The 14,193-nt window shown below is 39.5% G+C and overlaps 1 protein-coding gene across 1 annotated transcript; it reads left to right on the top strand.

Moving 5' to 3' along the window:
- Positions 1–6,540: 6,540 nt before the first annotated feature.
- LOC142140276 (elongation factor 1-alpha, oocyte form) lies at positions 6,541–10,548 on the top strand. Its single transcript, XM_075198092.1, has 7 exons — positions 6,541–6,745; positions 6,852–7,031; positions 8,005–8,301; positions 8,466–8,616; positions 8,696–8,952; positions 9,091–9,325; positions 10,345–10,548. The coding sequence occupies exons 1-7, from the start codon at positions 6,602–6,604 to the stop codon at positions 10,464–10,466; spliced, it is 1,386 nt and encodes a 461-aa protein (XP_075054193.1). The 5' UTR covers positions 6,541–6,601; the 3' UTR covers positions 10,467–10,548.
- Positions 10,549–14,193: the final 3,645 nt, after the last annotated feature.

The following is a 14,193-nucleotide window of genomic DNA, read 5'->3' as shown; positions in this document are numbered from 1 at the left end:
CTGTCCCTCTAGCGGCAAGGGCCCAATGTCCTTCTACACTACAGGGCAGCCGCCCTGCTACACTGGCAGGAGCCTATCGCTCCCCTCACCCAGAGGCCTGTGCCTATCTACACTCTAAGGGCCTTACGCCCTGCTACGCTGAAAGGGCCTTGCACCCTACTACGCTCAAAGGGCCTAGTGCCCTCCTAAAACTCCAGGGCCTTGCGCCCTCCTAAAACTCCAGGGCCTTGCATCCTCCTAAGCTCCAAGGACCTTGTGTTCTCCTAATTAACTATGGGGCCTTGTGCCCTCCCTAAGCCTCTACCTATGGGGCCTGATCCCCTCCTGGCTAGCTATGGGGCCTCATGCCCCTCTACTTCTACCTATGGGGTCTGGTACCCCTCCTGGCTAACTATGGGGCCTTGTGCCCCCTCTAGCCTAACTATGGGGCCTTGTGCCCAATAAACACCTACAGTGTCCACCCCTAACTGTGTCACAGGCCTAGTGCCTGAAATGTGCCCCCGGGCCTTGTGCCCTACCTAAGTGAGGATAATATACTTACTTGCTCCGTGCAGGAAACTCTGCTTGCCGCGCCGTCTTCGGATCTTCCAGACCCTCCAGCCAAAAGTTCGTATGGCCGGAGGCGAGCCAGGAATGGTTCGCCGATCTGGCCACTGATTGGCCAGCAGCAGAAAGCAAGCCCTGATTGGCTCGCTTGCCCACTGCCACTGTGACCTGTGGAAAAAGAGAGCGGATACTCACCGCTGGAAAGGTGGCATGTTGAGTAGCGTCCTCCTTCTTCTATCTTCGCCCTCTTCTCGGGCACAGCCGTGACAGCGCCCCTCTCCACATATGCACTACAGGGCAGGTGTGCAATGCCAACTGATAGTGATGACTGAAACAAAATTACACATATGCATGCCAGTAGTTATCACAGAACAACTGTATGCAACTAATATATATTATTAAAATGTATGTAGAGTACATTGTATGTACAGTACGCATTGAAATCGCCTTTATGTGTGTAAATAATGTAAAAAAATATAATAAAAAAGATTATATTTGGAAAATTTTATATAAATGATTATACTCTTAAGAGTCGTTATTTTTAATTAAATAAAATTTGTATGTGTTCTGACCTTTTATTGTACTTATGCATGTGCATATACTGCAGTCTGTTCTGTGTGTCTACAAACAGCAAGTACTTTGTAGGCTGAGCATACTTACACCCATGTTCAAATAGAAACCTATCTTGAGATGCGCTTGGATTTGAATACAGAACTATGCTCAAGTTTCATGCACATTTTAGAAACGCACCTTACGTTCAAGTTGCGTTTGTTCATGAATCAGTCTCAATATGTTCATAGTGAATCATTTCATTAAACTGTGTGATCATTTCACAGTGAATTTGTAATGATGGTGGTACACTGCCATGGTGTGGAAAATATTGTTATTCATGTGTAATTAAATCATCCCTTAAAAAATGCTAATAAAGTTCCCTGCATTCTTCTACATGTAAAAAGATAGTTAAGGTGCTGAGTCAGTATTGTGGCACTATTCAATGAGCCACAAAGAAACAAATTGTTAATTACGTTAAACAAAACTGCCTAGAGCTGTGCATATTAAGGTCATTGTCTTGATAAAAATTGCATTTGCATACAGAGTATTGATTCTTCAGCTTTGTTTTAGACAACAGCACATTCATTGTTTGCTAAACAAAATTCTATTATACTGAGCACTAAAATAAAAGATGTATGTGATCATTTCTCTCCATCTTGTCATTTGTAAAGTATTCTTTTTCATTATATCCTGCATGGAGGTGTATACACATACACACTGTACATATTTACATACAATTGCTATGATTTTCTCACAAACTATGTGAAGCAAGTAATTCCAGCTGACCTGCATAGATGAACTGAACGAATTCAGAAGTATAGAAAAACTAAAAGATGAACAGATTAATGAACGAAAATCAACAAACAAATAAGTAAGCTGTAATAAGTAAGCATCTTCAGATGGCGTTAGCCATCTGGGTCAAGTTCAGAAAAACTAAGCTTTTCAGAGCTTGATAAATTTGTGGACACCACAGTCCCCATTTAGTATTATGGGGACTGCGGTATTGTGCAGTAATTTGTCTACTGCAGGAGATATCTCCAATATCTCCTGCTTTAGGCTTTTGTTAAATAGCCACTTAACTTAAATATGCCTAAACCATGCGGAAAAAGTAATTTCTGCATGTTTTAGGGCTTGATAAATAGGCCCCCTAGTATGAGGAAAGATGTACATGTTAAGTTGGGTAAATGGATTGTTTTTAAGAAAAAAGAGTTGCAATATTAGATCCTAGGGGCCTATTTATGAAGCCCTACACCATACAAAAATTGCTTTTTCCGCATGGAATAGGCATTTTAAAGCAAATTTTTAATTTAAGAAAAGCGTAATGCAGGAGATATTTCCTGCATTAGGCAAATTACCGACTTAACCACAGTACCCATAATAGTAAACGGCGATCTGGGCAATTTTATCAGGCTTAGCTTTTCAGAACTTGTCTGCAATAGCTAACATCATCTGAAGATGGCATTAGCTATTGAATGCTATGGGAAGAACACTGCGATAGAAAGATCTTCAGATCACTTACTGAAGCTTATCTGCTCTCCCTTCTGGGTTACTATTGCAAAATATTTGTACGCATACGCGAAGCTGCTTTGCAATAGCGACCGGAGGGTAGAGACAGACAACGGGAGTTTTAAGGTAAGTGAAGTCATCACAGGGACAGCAAACTATTACATGCATTGTCTGGGATGAATTTTTAATAAATCCCTACCAAAAGTCAAAAAAAGCTTACCAAAAAATTAATGGAGCAAAACCATATTAATTAATAAAAGGGCCCCTTAGCCACCAAGCTAAGATGCTATGTTTTTTTCTTGGAAGAGTAAGACAGGACAGAAAAGGACTGATGTATTCGCAAACAGTGTGCACACCACTAGCTTTTTGTTATTCCATACCCTTTTAGGCTCAAAACGTTCACACCTTAATCTTTTGTAGCCCACAAAACCATGTGTGAATTCAGCAGAAAATGTTTATTAGCTAATTTTTGGTGGGCAACTTTTTATCCCGGGACATCAGCTGATCTCTAGTAATATTAAATGCTAGTGTTAGGATCTTTGTTAGATTACGTTTTATTAAATATGTTCCAATTATGTGGCATGTACAAACTAGTAAAAGTGCATTTACATATCTGTCAGCTGTACCTAATCTTTATGGACAGACCCAGGTTTTAAAAATTTGTCCCTGGAAATGTTTCCGTTTTTCTCAATATTGACCAAAGTACACAATAAAATTACACTTTTAAAAATGTTAAATGCAATTGTTAACATCCATTCTAATTTTCTGTGCTTTAGAGGTTAGTGATTAATCAAACTAAATTAATTAGTATTAAATTATTAAGGTTATAATGAAATTTAGTAAATCTGCTGCAACATCCACAGAGACATAATTGTATGTGATGTGCTTAGAGGCTCGACAGCAAAGTTACAAAGTGACCATGGAAACTATTTTAAAATGTTGGAGAAATCTGTAATAACAAAACTGTACACTTTTTTACAATCCCTGTTAGTCATGCACACACCTATCTATGTACCTATTTATCATTCCTCCCTGCATGCTGAACACAGTAAACACATCAGGTGCAGGGGCAAATGTAGGATTTGTAGAGGGGGGTTTCCAAACCACGCCGCCAGTGGGCATAATCAGCATGCATGGGGGCATGGCTATAATATTAGACAGTGCTTGGCTGCTCTCCAACTCTTCATATTCCTACAATATACATGGGCAATGCTGTGTGCACTACTGTTAGGTCTCACTTTGCAAGCAGAGCCGTGTGAAGCGGATGCAGGGTCCAGCCACCTCAATTATACAGTGTTCCTTGCTTGGAGGGGGTTTCCAGGCACTAGGAAACCCTGCCTCGGTTTGCCTATGAGGTGGGATGATACATATCATGACTGCAAGAAATGACACCTACTACATTCATAATCTGTGTTTTATGAAGCTAGTAATATGTTTATATGCATTAAAAAGTAAGTAAAGCACATAATCCAAATGCTTGTGGCCTAGGTCTTCATAGATATCAGTTATTCCTAGTATACATTCATACTTACACACTAATTTCCAGGGTCAATCCCAGATTTTAAAAATTTCTCAGTGCATATGTCCCTGTTTTCCAGTATTGATCAACTGCACAATACAAATCCTATTTTTCTGATTGTTAGATGCTATGCATAACTCTATACTCATTCTCTAAACTATTATGAAACTTAGCATTTATTGAAAGTACTAATTAAAATAAAAAAGTACACTATTATATAATTTGGTAAACATGACATGATAAGTATTGTAGTGCTCTAAGGTCTGCTGAGACAGTATCATGCATAACCTGTGTAGATGCATTGGCTTAGATGCAAACTGTCGCTGACAATGGATTGAAACATAGTACCTATGCATGTGATATGTAGTCTGTCTTCATCATATGACAGAACAGGACAGATAGAAAGTGCTATATGTATACAGCATTAGGGTTCATACCCATGTACAGGTAATGAGCAATAAAGTACAAATGACAATATAAAGTCACTTGATAGTAGATTCTGTATGTACAGTGGAATTACAGCTACCAGTCTGCAATTTTGCAAAAGGGATACAGTGCTCTTTTTCCACAAGATCACTTAACTGAAGCCTGGTTGATGGCATTAGAAAACACTATTCCAGCCTTCATTCCAAAATATCCCAACTGAATTCAGATCTGGTGACTGAGAGGCCGTGACACACGGATAACATCAGTGTTATACAAATAAAACCATTCAGTAACCTCACATGTTCTGTGGATGAGGCACTGTGATCCTGAAGAGTACCCCTCCCATCAGAAATATAAATGCTGTAACATGGGAGGAGGGATAACCACTAAGCATCATTATGTAGTAACAAGCATTGACTGTGCCTTCTAAGGGTATTACAGCATTCAAACCAATATACCCCACAACATTAAGGACAACCAAAGGTGGCCCAACAATCACTGTTCCTTCAGTCATTGAGGTCCTCTCTTGCAACATGACTAGCCATAATTATAGGCAACCACCACATTCCAGAATGTGTCTACAGGAACCTTAAGTAACATATTATTTGCTTAATTAACACGAAACACAACCTTGCTTTCAATATGCTTGGTATTCCTCATTTACCCAGTATTTCGGTCATTGTCCTCTGAAAATGAGTTTACATATGTTTTCTGTAATGCATTGAAACATGGGCAGTGCATATATACATTAAGGCAGGGGCGGGCTGGGCCAGGGGGCATCGGTCCCCCGGGCCACTCAGTCTCACCGCTGTTAGGGCCCCCCGGATGCAATATCGACCTGATTTTTACCGGCAGCCACATCTCATAACACGGGACGCGGCCGCCTGTGCGCCCCCCGGGCTGAAATCTGCCAGCCCGCGCCTGCATTAAGGGGCCTATTTATGACGCCCTAAACCATACGGAAACTACTTTTCCGCATGGTTTAGGAATTTTAATCTGAAGATGGCGTTAGCCACTGAATCCTATGGGGAGAGCATTGTTGTAGAGAGATCTTCGGAACCCTCACTGCATCTTACCTACTCTCTCCTCCGATCACATTAGCAAAGTCACTTTGCACATGCTGACCAAAACCACTTTGCTATTGTTAACGGAGTTTTAAGGTAAGTAGAGTCAGGACAGCCTGCCATCGAATGCGCTGTCCTGGGATGATTTTTAAGAAATGCTCACTATTTTTGGAGCTAACATTCATTTGCGTATCTTGCGTGCACCATGCGCAAAAAACATGCAATTTTTTTTTATAGGTGGATATGGACCCTTACTGGATCAATTTAAACAAAATCCAATTTCACTGAGTTTCAGTTAACGTGCTATCCTTATGGCTGCCAGACCAGTCATTTAAAACATGAAATACTCGCTGCATAGTTCACACGTTCTTCATCTGCATTACATCAATTCAATACATGCATGAGTCCGGTCTGGAAACTGTACCTTGCAAATACGCCCGGTTATAAATGGACGGATATAGCAGTCCTCTTTGCACCATAGCAATAAATTACGTGACAATTATTTACAAGTATCAAGGACTGATGTGTTAAGTTCTGAAAGTGCTGCACTAATCTGCGAAATAACTGTAGAGCAAGTTGGAGGCTAATCTATGAACCGCATTGTCAATTTACATTTGCTTCAAAGTAAAGTTTAACCAAACACACTTCATGAAATACAAAATAAAATCACTTCTAAGATATATTATGCCAAAAATAAAAATTATAACCAAAATAATTTCTATCCAATACGACACAACTAGAGAGATCACTTCCTACATGGGACTACAGGCAGTAACACGTGCATCTCCTCCACGTGTAATTACAAACATTAGTAACGCCTCTCCAAACAATCCATTGTCCAATCACAACGCTGCATTTTACCGGCAAGCGTCTGTGATTGGTCACTCTTTGCTCCCCGCCTTTTCTAAGCCCTTTAAATGCCAGATGCCTCGGTCCTACAGTTACCGTTTCTGCAGCTTTGATTTGCGTATTGCAGTTTGTGGCTACCATGGGCAAAGAGAAGATTCACATTAACATCGTGGTCATCGGCCATGTGGACTCCGGGAAATCCACCACCACCGGGCATCTGATCTACAAGTGCGGGGGCATCGACAAGCGAACCATTGAGAAGTTCGAGAAGGAGGCTGCGGAGGTAAGTGAGGGGCTCGGGTTGGGAGTGTACAGGTGAATAACAACGTGGTTTACATGCTGCTATGTGTACTCCGGGTAAGCTAACCTATGTGCTGTATTACTCACAGATGGGCAAAGGCTCCTTCAAATATGCCTGGGTCCTGGACAAACTGAAGGCCGAGCGGGAACGCGGCATCACTATCGACATCTCCTTGTGGAAGTTTGAGACTGGAAAATTCTACATTACTATTATTGATGCTCCCGGGCATCGTGACTTCATCAAGAACATGATCACTGGCACCTCCCAGGTAACTATTGTACAGCACGAGTTCTCCTCTGTTTACAACTGATGTCCTATATCCGCTATAGACCCACGCCTTTCCAAACGGTGTCATTTAAAACAAAACCCCTTACTGTGCGGCAGAGAACACTGGTGAGGTTAGACTGATGTGCCCCATGCTTTCTGCGGCTTTTAGGTATTGGGAGACTAAAGCTTCCTTCTACAACACTAAATGGGATTTCTAACTAGCACGGCAAGAGTTGATGGTAATTTCAGAGTTGCGGCTCCTAAACATTTAGTCTAATGTGTTAAGATAAAAACTATACACTTCCTGTTGTAACTTGCATACAGTGTTATGGGGATGTAGTTAAAGGGCTAGTGTTTTTCTGGCCTAATGGTGAATGCAGCAGAAGGTAACTGACCATGTAAATGTGCTCCCCTACCTGTGTCTGTACCTAGTTTGCCTACAGCACTCTACCTTAACTATATTTTGCAGTGCTATTGCTCTGTGTACAACTCAGATTGCTCCTCTGTACTTGATGGATCAGAAGTAGTTTCTGGATGCATGTTAATTTGGCATAACTGGCTTTTTCTGGTCATGTAAGCTTGCTTTCATATCGAACAATTGTACATTCCCAATCTCCCTCATCTGCAGCTGAAAATGTTAGTATTTGCTGCATATCCTGTGTAGTACATTAAAATTGACTAACCTTAATTAAAATAGCTCTACTCCTTAGACCATAGTAACTTAATGTATATCATGGCTCATCTAGTGGAGGTGCAGTTGGTATGGGACAGCTTTTGGCTGGGTGTTTGTTTAGTTTGTCTCTAATTGTTTAAACTAAATATACAGGGCAGACCTACTTCAATGTTGGAATGTTCTGCACCCCCTATTTCTGCAAGTAGTGCTTTGCATGCTTATGCCTGTTAGTGGTCATAAGAGTTATTTTAAAAAGCTTCTTTTGCATTGGTCTGAACTTTCTTTTTTCTCCCACATACAGGCAGACTGTGCTGTCCTTATTGTAGCTGCTGGTGTAGGGGAGTTTGAGGCTGGCATCTCAAAGAATGGACAGACTCGTGAACATGCTCTACTGGCCTTTACACTGGGAGTCAAACAGCTAATTATTGGGGTCAACAAGATGGACTCCACAGAACCTCCATACAGCCAAAAGAGGTTTGAAGAAATTTCAAAAGAAGTCAGCACATACATTAAGAAAATTGGGTATAACCCAGCAACCGTCTCATTTGTGCCAATATCTGGCTGGCATGGAGATAACATGCTGGAGCCAAGCAGTAAAGTAAGTGGTTTGTTTTGTATTTTTATTTCTGGAATGTCTACATGTATAATGTTGCTCTGACACATATATTCACTCTAGCTTCAGTTTGCTAAACTATTTGCTATGGCAGTGTTTGCCTGTAAATATAATGTCTCTGCAGTACTAATCCATGTTTACCTATTTAGATGCCCTGGTTCAAGGGCTGGAAGATTGAAAGGAAAGAGGGGAACGCCAATGGTACCACCCTACTAGAATCGCTGGATTCAATCATTCCACCTGCCCGTCCTGTAAACAAACCACTGCGTCTTCCTTTGCAAGATGTGTACAAGATTGGAGGTAAATTTTCAGTACACTGCATAGTACAGGCTAATATACTATTGCCTCCTGGAATTGTCCTAACCAATTATCATTGTAGGTATTGGTACAGTGCCAGTAGGAAGAGTGGAGACTGGTGTCTTGAAGCCAGGCATGGTGGTGACATTTGCTCCTGGAAGTATAACCACTGAAGTGAAATCTGTAGAAATGCACCATGAGGCATTGCTAGAGGCCTCACCTGGGGACAATGTTGGCTTCAATGTCAAGAATATCTCTGTAAAGGATGTTAAGAGAGGCAATGTGGCTGGAGACAGCAAGAATGACCCACCAATGGAGGCTGGCAGCTTCACAGCACAGGTAAGTTCCCTCTTCCATATGTTGAGACCATCTGGTAACTTCACAGCTCAATACATAGAGTGGGTTTTCTCTGCATTTGTTTAAATTTATTTTTCTTACTAGTGTAAATGTCTTCACAAATGTATTTTAATCCTACAGGTAATAATCCTCAATCATCCAGGCCAGATAAATGCTGGCTATGCTCCAGTTCTGGACTGTCACACTGCTCACATAGCCTGTAAGTTTGCAGAGTTAAAAGAGAAAATTGATCGTCGATCTGGTAAGAAGCTAGAAGACAACCCTAAACATCTAAAATCTGGTGATGCTGCTATTGTGGAGATGATTCCTGGGAAGCCAATGTGTGTGGAAACTTTCTCCAACTACCCTCCCCTAGGTAAGTAACTGTCAGGCTTGGCTTATCTGATAACACAGTGAAGTGACCTCTCTTTATAAATGCTGAAATACAAAACTGGTGGCACAGTGTTCAATAAGTATTCATCTATTTGCAATTGAGCTTCAGACACTTAACACTGTCATTTGACTGACTTCTAAAATGCTTGTGTAGGAAATTGGGACTAACATCAGTGACACTTTTAATCTGACATGTCAAATTATGTAAGGACATGATCACCTCCTCATGACATCCTTAAGCTAGTCTTGAAAACCTGTCTTGTAGTTCGGACAGACCACAGTCTCAATGTGTTGGGATGTCAATGGGCTCAAAAGAAAACTGACCTGCTAAACAGACTTCAAAAGCAATTTTTGTCTTGGATGGGAGATTTGATATAAGTAATATAGAAACCTAGGATTTGACAGCAGATAAGACCCATTTGGCCCATCTATTCTGCCCACTTTTAATAATCTATGGTAACCTCAAACCCTACCTGATCCTTGGGATACACATAACATCCTTATATTTCTATACTGTACTAGCCTCTACCACCTTTGGGAGGCTATTCCACTACCCTTCCTGTGAAGTAGTTGGTTTGTGTTTTGTGTTTTTTTTTCCCCTCAAACTTACTCTGAACCTCCCTCCAGTTTCAGTGCATATCATGTTCTAATTTTCCTTTGAAGAATCTTCCCCCTCATACACTGTTTTAAAACCCTTGATATATTTGAACTCGTTGCACCCCCCCCCCCCCCCCCCCTCCCTCATTTGTTTTCCTACGTTATTGGATTGTCACTTTTGTAATATCAAGTTAAAAGCATCTTGTGATGCGTGTTTTACAAGCCTGGTTATGTCTATTTTGCTCTCTCCTTTGAATCACTGGCACTCAAAGCCATGTCAGTTTTGATATTTAACAAATTACTCCACCTAATGGGGAGGCATTGACTTGGTACAATAGCTTACATGCTGTTAAGATGTGAGGTTTAACTTGACTATTGGTTGTAACTGATATATTCTATTTGTAGGTCGATTTGCTGTGCGTGACATGAGGCAGACGGTAGCTGTCGGTGTAATTAAAGCTGTGGACAAGAAGGCAGCATCTACTGGCAAAGTAACAAAATCTGCCCTTAAAGCTGGCAAGAAGTGATTTGTTTCCTTGTGTGGGAGAATTATTGTATAACTTATTCTATGCTCTAAACTGGCTATTTAATAAACATGCAAAGGCTAAACAGTGGTTTTGTCATCTGTCTGATATGTTCACGTTAATATTGGTTATTACTTTAGCTTGCCAAACTCAGTGGATGATGTCTGACCACTGCTGAAAAACAATAAGGATGAATGACGAATTTAACAATCTGACTAAAATTATTTGCCTTAAGTTATGGTTGTCTTAATATTGTGGTGTTGCAGAAAATGCTTCATCCTGTAATTGTCAACAGAGCATCCCCTCCAATCATAAACTGATGCCACATAGAACAAATTCTTGTATCTAGATAAGATTTCTACTAAATATTATGTAGTACCCTTTTGATGGAGTTCATCTGGGAGAGACTTGTGTTTGCTTTCAGCACGGCTTGTGTCTTATGGCAGGAGATGAGGCAGCCATTCTAAATGCAAGTTGCTTGGGGCCAGGTAGTGCTGAAGGTGATCATCAGAGGTTGCAGGGCCTTTCTTTAAAACAAAAAATGTTGGGATTGCATGGCAGAACTGTTCTAGAATTTGGTATTGACATGGTCCCTCTTCTGGTGCTACACTCCAAAAACATACAAGTAGGTTAATTCGCTATAAAAATTGACCCTAGTCTCTCTGAGGGAATTTAGATTGTAAGCTCCAATGGGGCAGGGACTGGTTCTTTGTACAGCACTGCAGAATTGGTGTCGCTATACAAACGACGCCTACTTTCAGGAGACGACTCATTCTGACAAGGTAACTTGGCATGATAAATTATTTTTTTTGTTTTTTTTAAACTTGTAACATCTGTGTAACTGGCCACTTAAACAGTGTAACCTACATCTGCTTGATCCTAATCTACTGACCAACATGGTACCACACGAATCTTCTGTCCCATTACAAATCTGACTGCTACTTTTGTGGAGCTATATGACAAAGGAAAGAGGTTGGCTATGCACCAGGTTATGACCTTCCTCACTAGTAATGTTAGTATTGCTGTATTGAGGGGGTGCTTCATTCAACATAGTTAACATGTGTGGAGAAAAAAAAAGAAAAAGGCAATAGTTGAATATTGAATCACTCCAGTGAAATAGTCTCTGGGTCTTTTAGGTTCTAAAAATTAAATACATAAATATAATAGCAAACTGAATCAGTTTGCAAGATATGTATGATGTCAACAAGGGGAAACAAATAGCCCTGAATGCATCAGGAATATTATGTCTATGTATTAAATTTGAAATATGTAGAACATAAACAGACCCAAATAAGAGATGAATACCAAAGACACAACATCCAGTATTTAACAGCTGCTCCTGAACTGGGACATCCTTGTGGCTCCGGTTTACCCTTGTATAAATAGGAGTACCACATACGAGTTATATTTTAGACAATATCCATATACCCCTAATATGTACAAGGGCCCTAAGATGTAGTAATATGATGACTCAAACATGTCCATATATGAGATCTAAATATTGGAGTATATAACATTTGTGATCAGTCCCAACCTAGGGGCTATATATTTTAATCATACTCTTTTCCTAGTGTATTACTTGTTATATATTTACCTACACTCTTCCAGTCAACTAAATTTTAATACCTAAAATTTCTTGGTTTGTGTACATCCTCTCAATTGAGAGGATGTACACATTGTGTTACTAGATTGCTCCTTGTATTGTGTTTGGGTCACTGGCATAGTCTCCATTGAATAAAACTTGTAATGTAATTGTCAATAGCTGTATAAAATAATGGCCACATGTTTGGGCACATTGGGTCTGTTGGCACTGCTGAATACAATGTGTGAAGTTAATGCTTCATGTACAGTATTGAGGAAAGTTTTAGAGGGAATATAAAGAGTGCTTGAAACTGGTGGACCTGACACTAGTTTCATTTTTAACCTAGTCATTTTATGATCACTAGTCTAAAACAAATCAGGTAAGCAACCATCACACAAAATCAGATGGGTCAAAGCACAAGAGGGCATGCAAGAATATCAAGGATGGGTTTCTGCAATAACAAATGATGAAGATTCCCAAATTATTTGTTAGAACATAATCTCATTCATTTTTTTTAATTTGAATTCCTTCAGTAACATTCCATTTTTATAGCTAGTTTTCTTATGTATTTTTGGACATCAATAAATACATCACAGGAGTTAATTCATAACGTAGGGGTAAACTTTAACCACTTTGAGGGAAAATTCCTCTTTAGGAATGGTCTGGAACTTTCATTTTCTGTTTTCTCTTAGGCAGCTATAAAACCAAAGATAAGCATACATCCATTCTTTCCTGCCCCCACACACTGTCTGTTGCCAACATTCTTTTCTACCTCACTGGATTGCAAGATCTCTTATGGATCTAAATCAATTCGGTGTAGATACTTTGTTACTGTGATTGTCTTTTCTATGATTCTTCCAGGTTACTTTAAATTTTCATTAGTATACTTTTCCACCTCTCCCTGTTGAACCATTAATAACCTTTAATTTTTTTGAGATGTATTCCCTCCATTAACATAACTTTTCATAGGGCAGTGTCTCATTATTACCACTTTATTTTTTTTTATTTTTTTTAATCTTTCCTAGCTTATACTATGTGTAAATTGTAACAATATATATATTTAAAAAAGGAGATATGCCAAAAACTGGTGGGGTGATTTGTTTATAAAACCTCAACTCCATATTCCCAAAAAAGTTACACAATGTATCACTTTGAGCCAATAAGGATCAACATACACATTTCAACAATTTTATCAGAGGCGCTATGCAGCCTGTGATGATAGTGGCATATCTGACAGAAATAATAAAGGTTAATCCTACTTATGACCTGCTCTCAAGAATGCCAGTGGCACCGCTCCATAGTTTTATAGTTGATGTATATTTTGTAAAATAGTATATTCTTCCCTGAAAGACCATAATCATACCCCTATATACTATTATGTAAAAGAAAGAGGGCTGAGGGGTAGATTTAATAAAGCTTCTAAATGGGAAAAGTGTGGGTGTTGTCCATAGCAACCAATCAGATTCTAGGCATCCTTTAGTGCATTCTTGAAAAGGATGACTAGATCCTGATTGTTTGCTATGGGCAACACCTCCAATATTCCTTTTTAAAAGCTTTAGTAAATCTACCTCAAGTGTGAAAGTGGTGCACAAACATAAAAAAAATAATCTTGATCATGGTTTCTACAAGATGTAGTATAAATTTCTAATAAAAAAAAAACCACTTTAGAATCCATTAAAATATTTTATTGCAGTCCGAATAAAAAAAAAATCGGCAAAATGTGTAAAGTGTAGCGCGTTAAAAATTGTATGCGGGGAGTTAAATTATTTTATATAGCCTGTTTTAGAGTATCCTCAAAATATAGAATTAAGTTATCAAAGTGATATGTGAGTGAAATAGAGATTGTCAATTAGTTTTGTTTAAAAGCAGTCACTGAATAAAGAACTGTTGATATTCAGATGTTGGTAGGTGGTTTTTTTAATATGTCTTATTGGAGTTCTTGTGCACAAATTCTTACACACACTCTTTAAATTACCTGATATTTTGATCAGTTACAGAACTAGGATATCTCCTTGTGGGTATAAACCGATCAGCCACAACATTAAAACAACCTGCCTAATGTGTAGGTCCCCCCTTCGTGCCGCCAAAACATCTCAGGCCTGTCGAGACATGGACTCAACAAGAGCTCTAAAGCTGTCCTGTGGTATC

Source organism: Mixophyes fleayi, chromosome 2 (genome assembly GCF_038048845.1).
Source record: "Mixophyes fleayi isolate aMixFle1 chromosome 2, aMixFle1.hap1, whole genome shotgun sequence".
NCBI classification, from domain to species: Eukaryota; Metazoa; Chordata; class Amphibia; order Anura; family Limnodynastidae; genus Mixophyes; species Mixophyes fleayi.
This window is presented reverse-complemented; position numbering and strand designations above follow the sequence as displayed.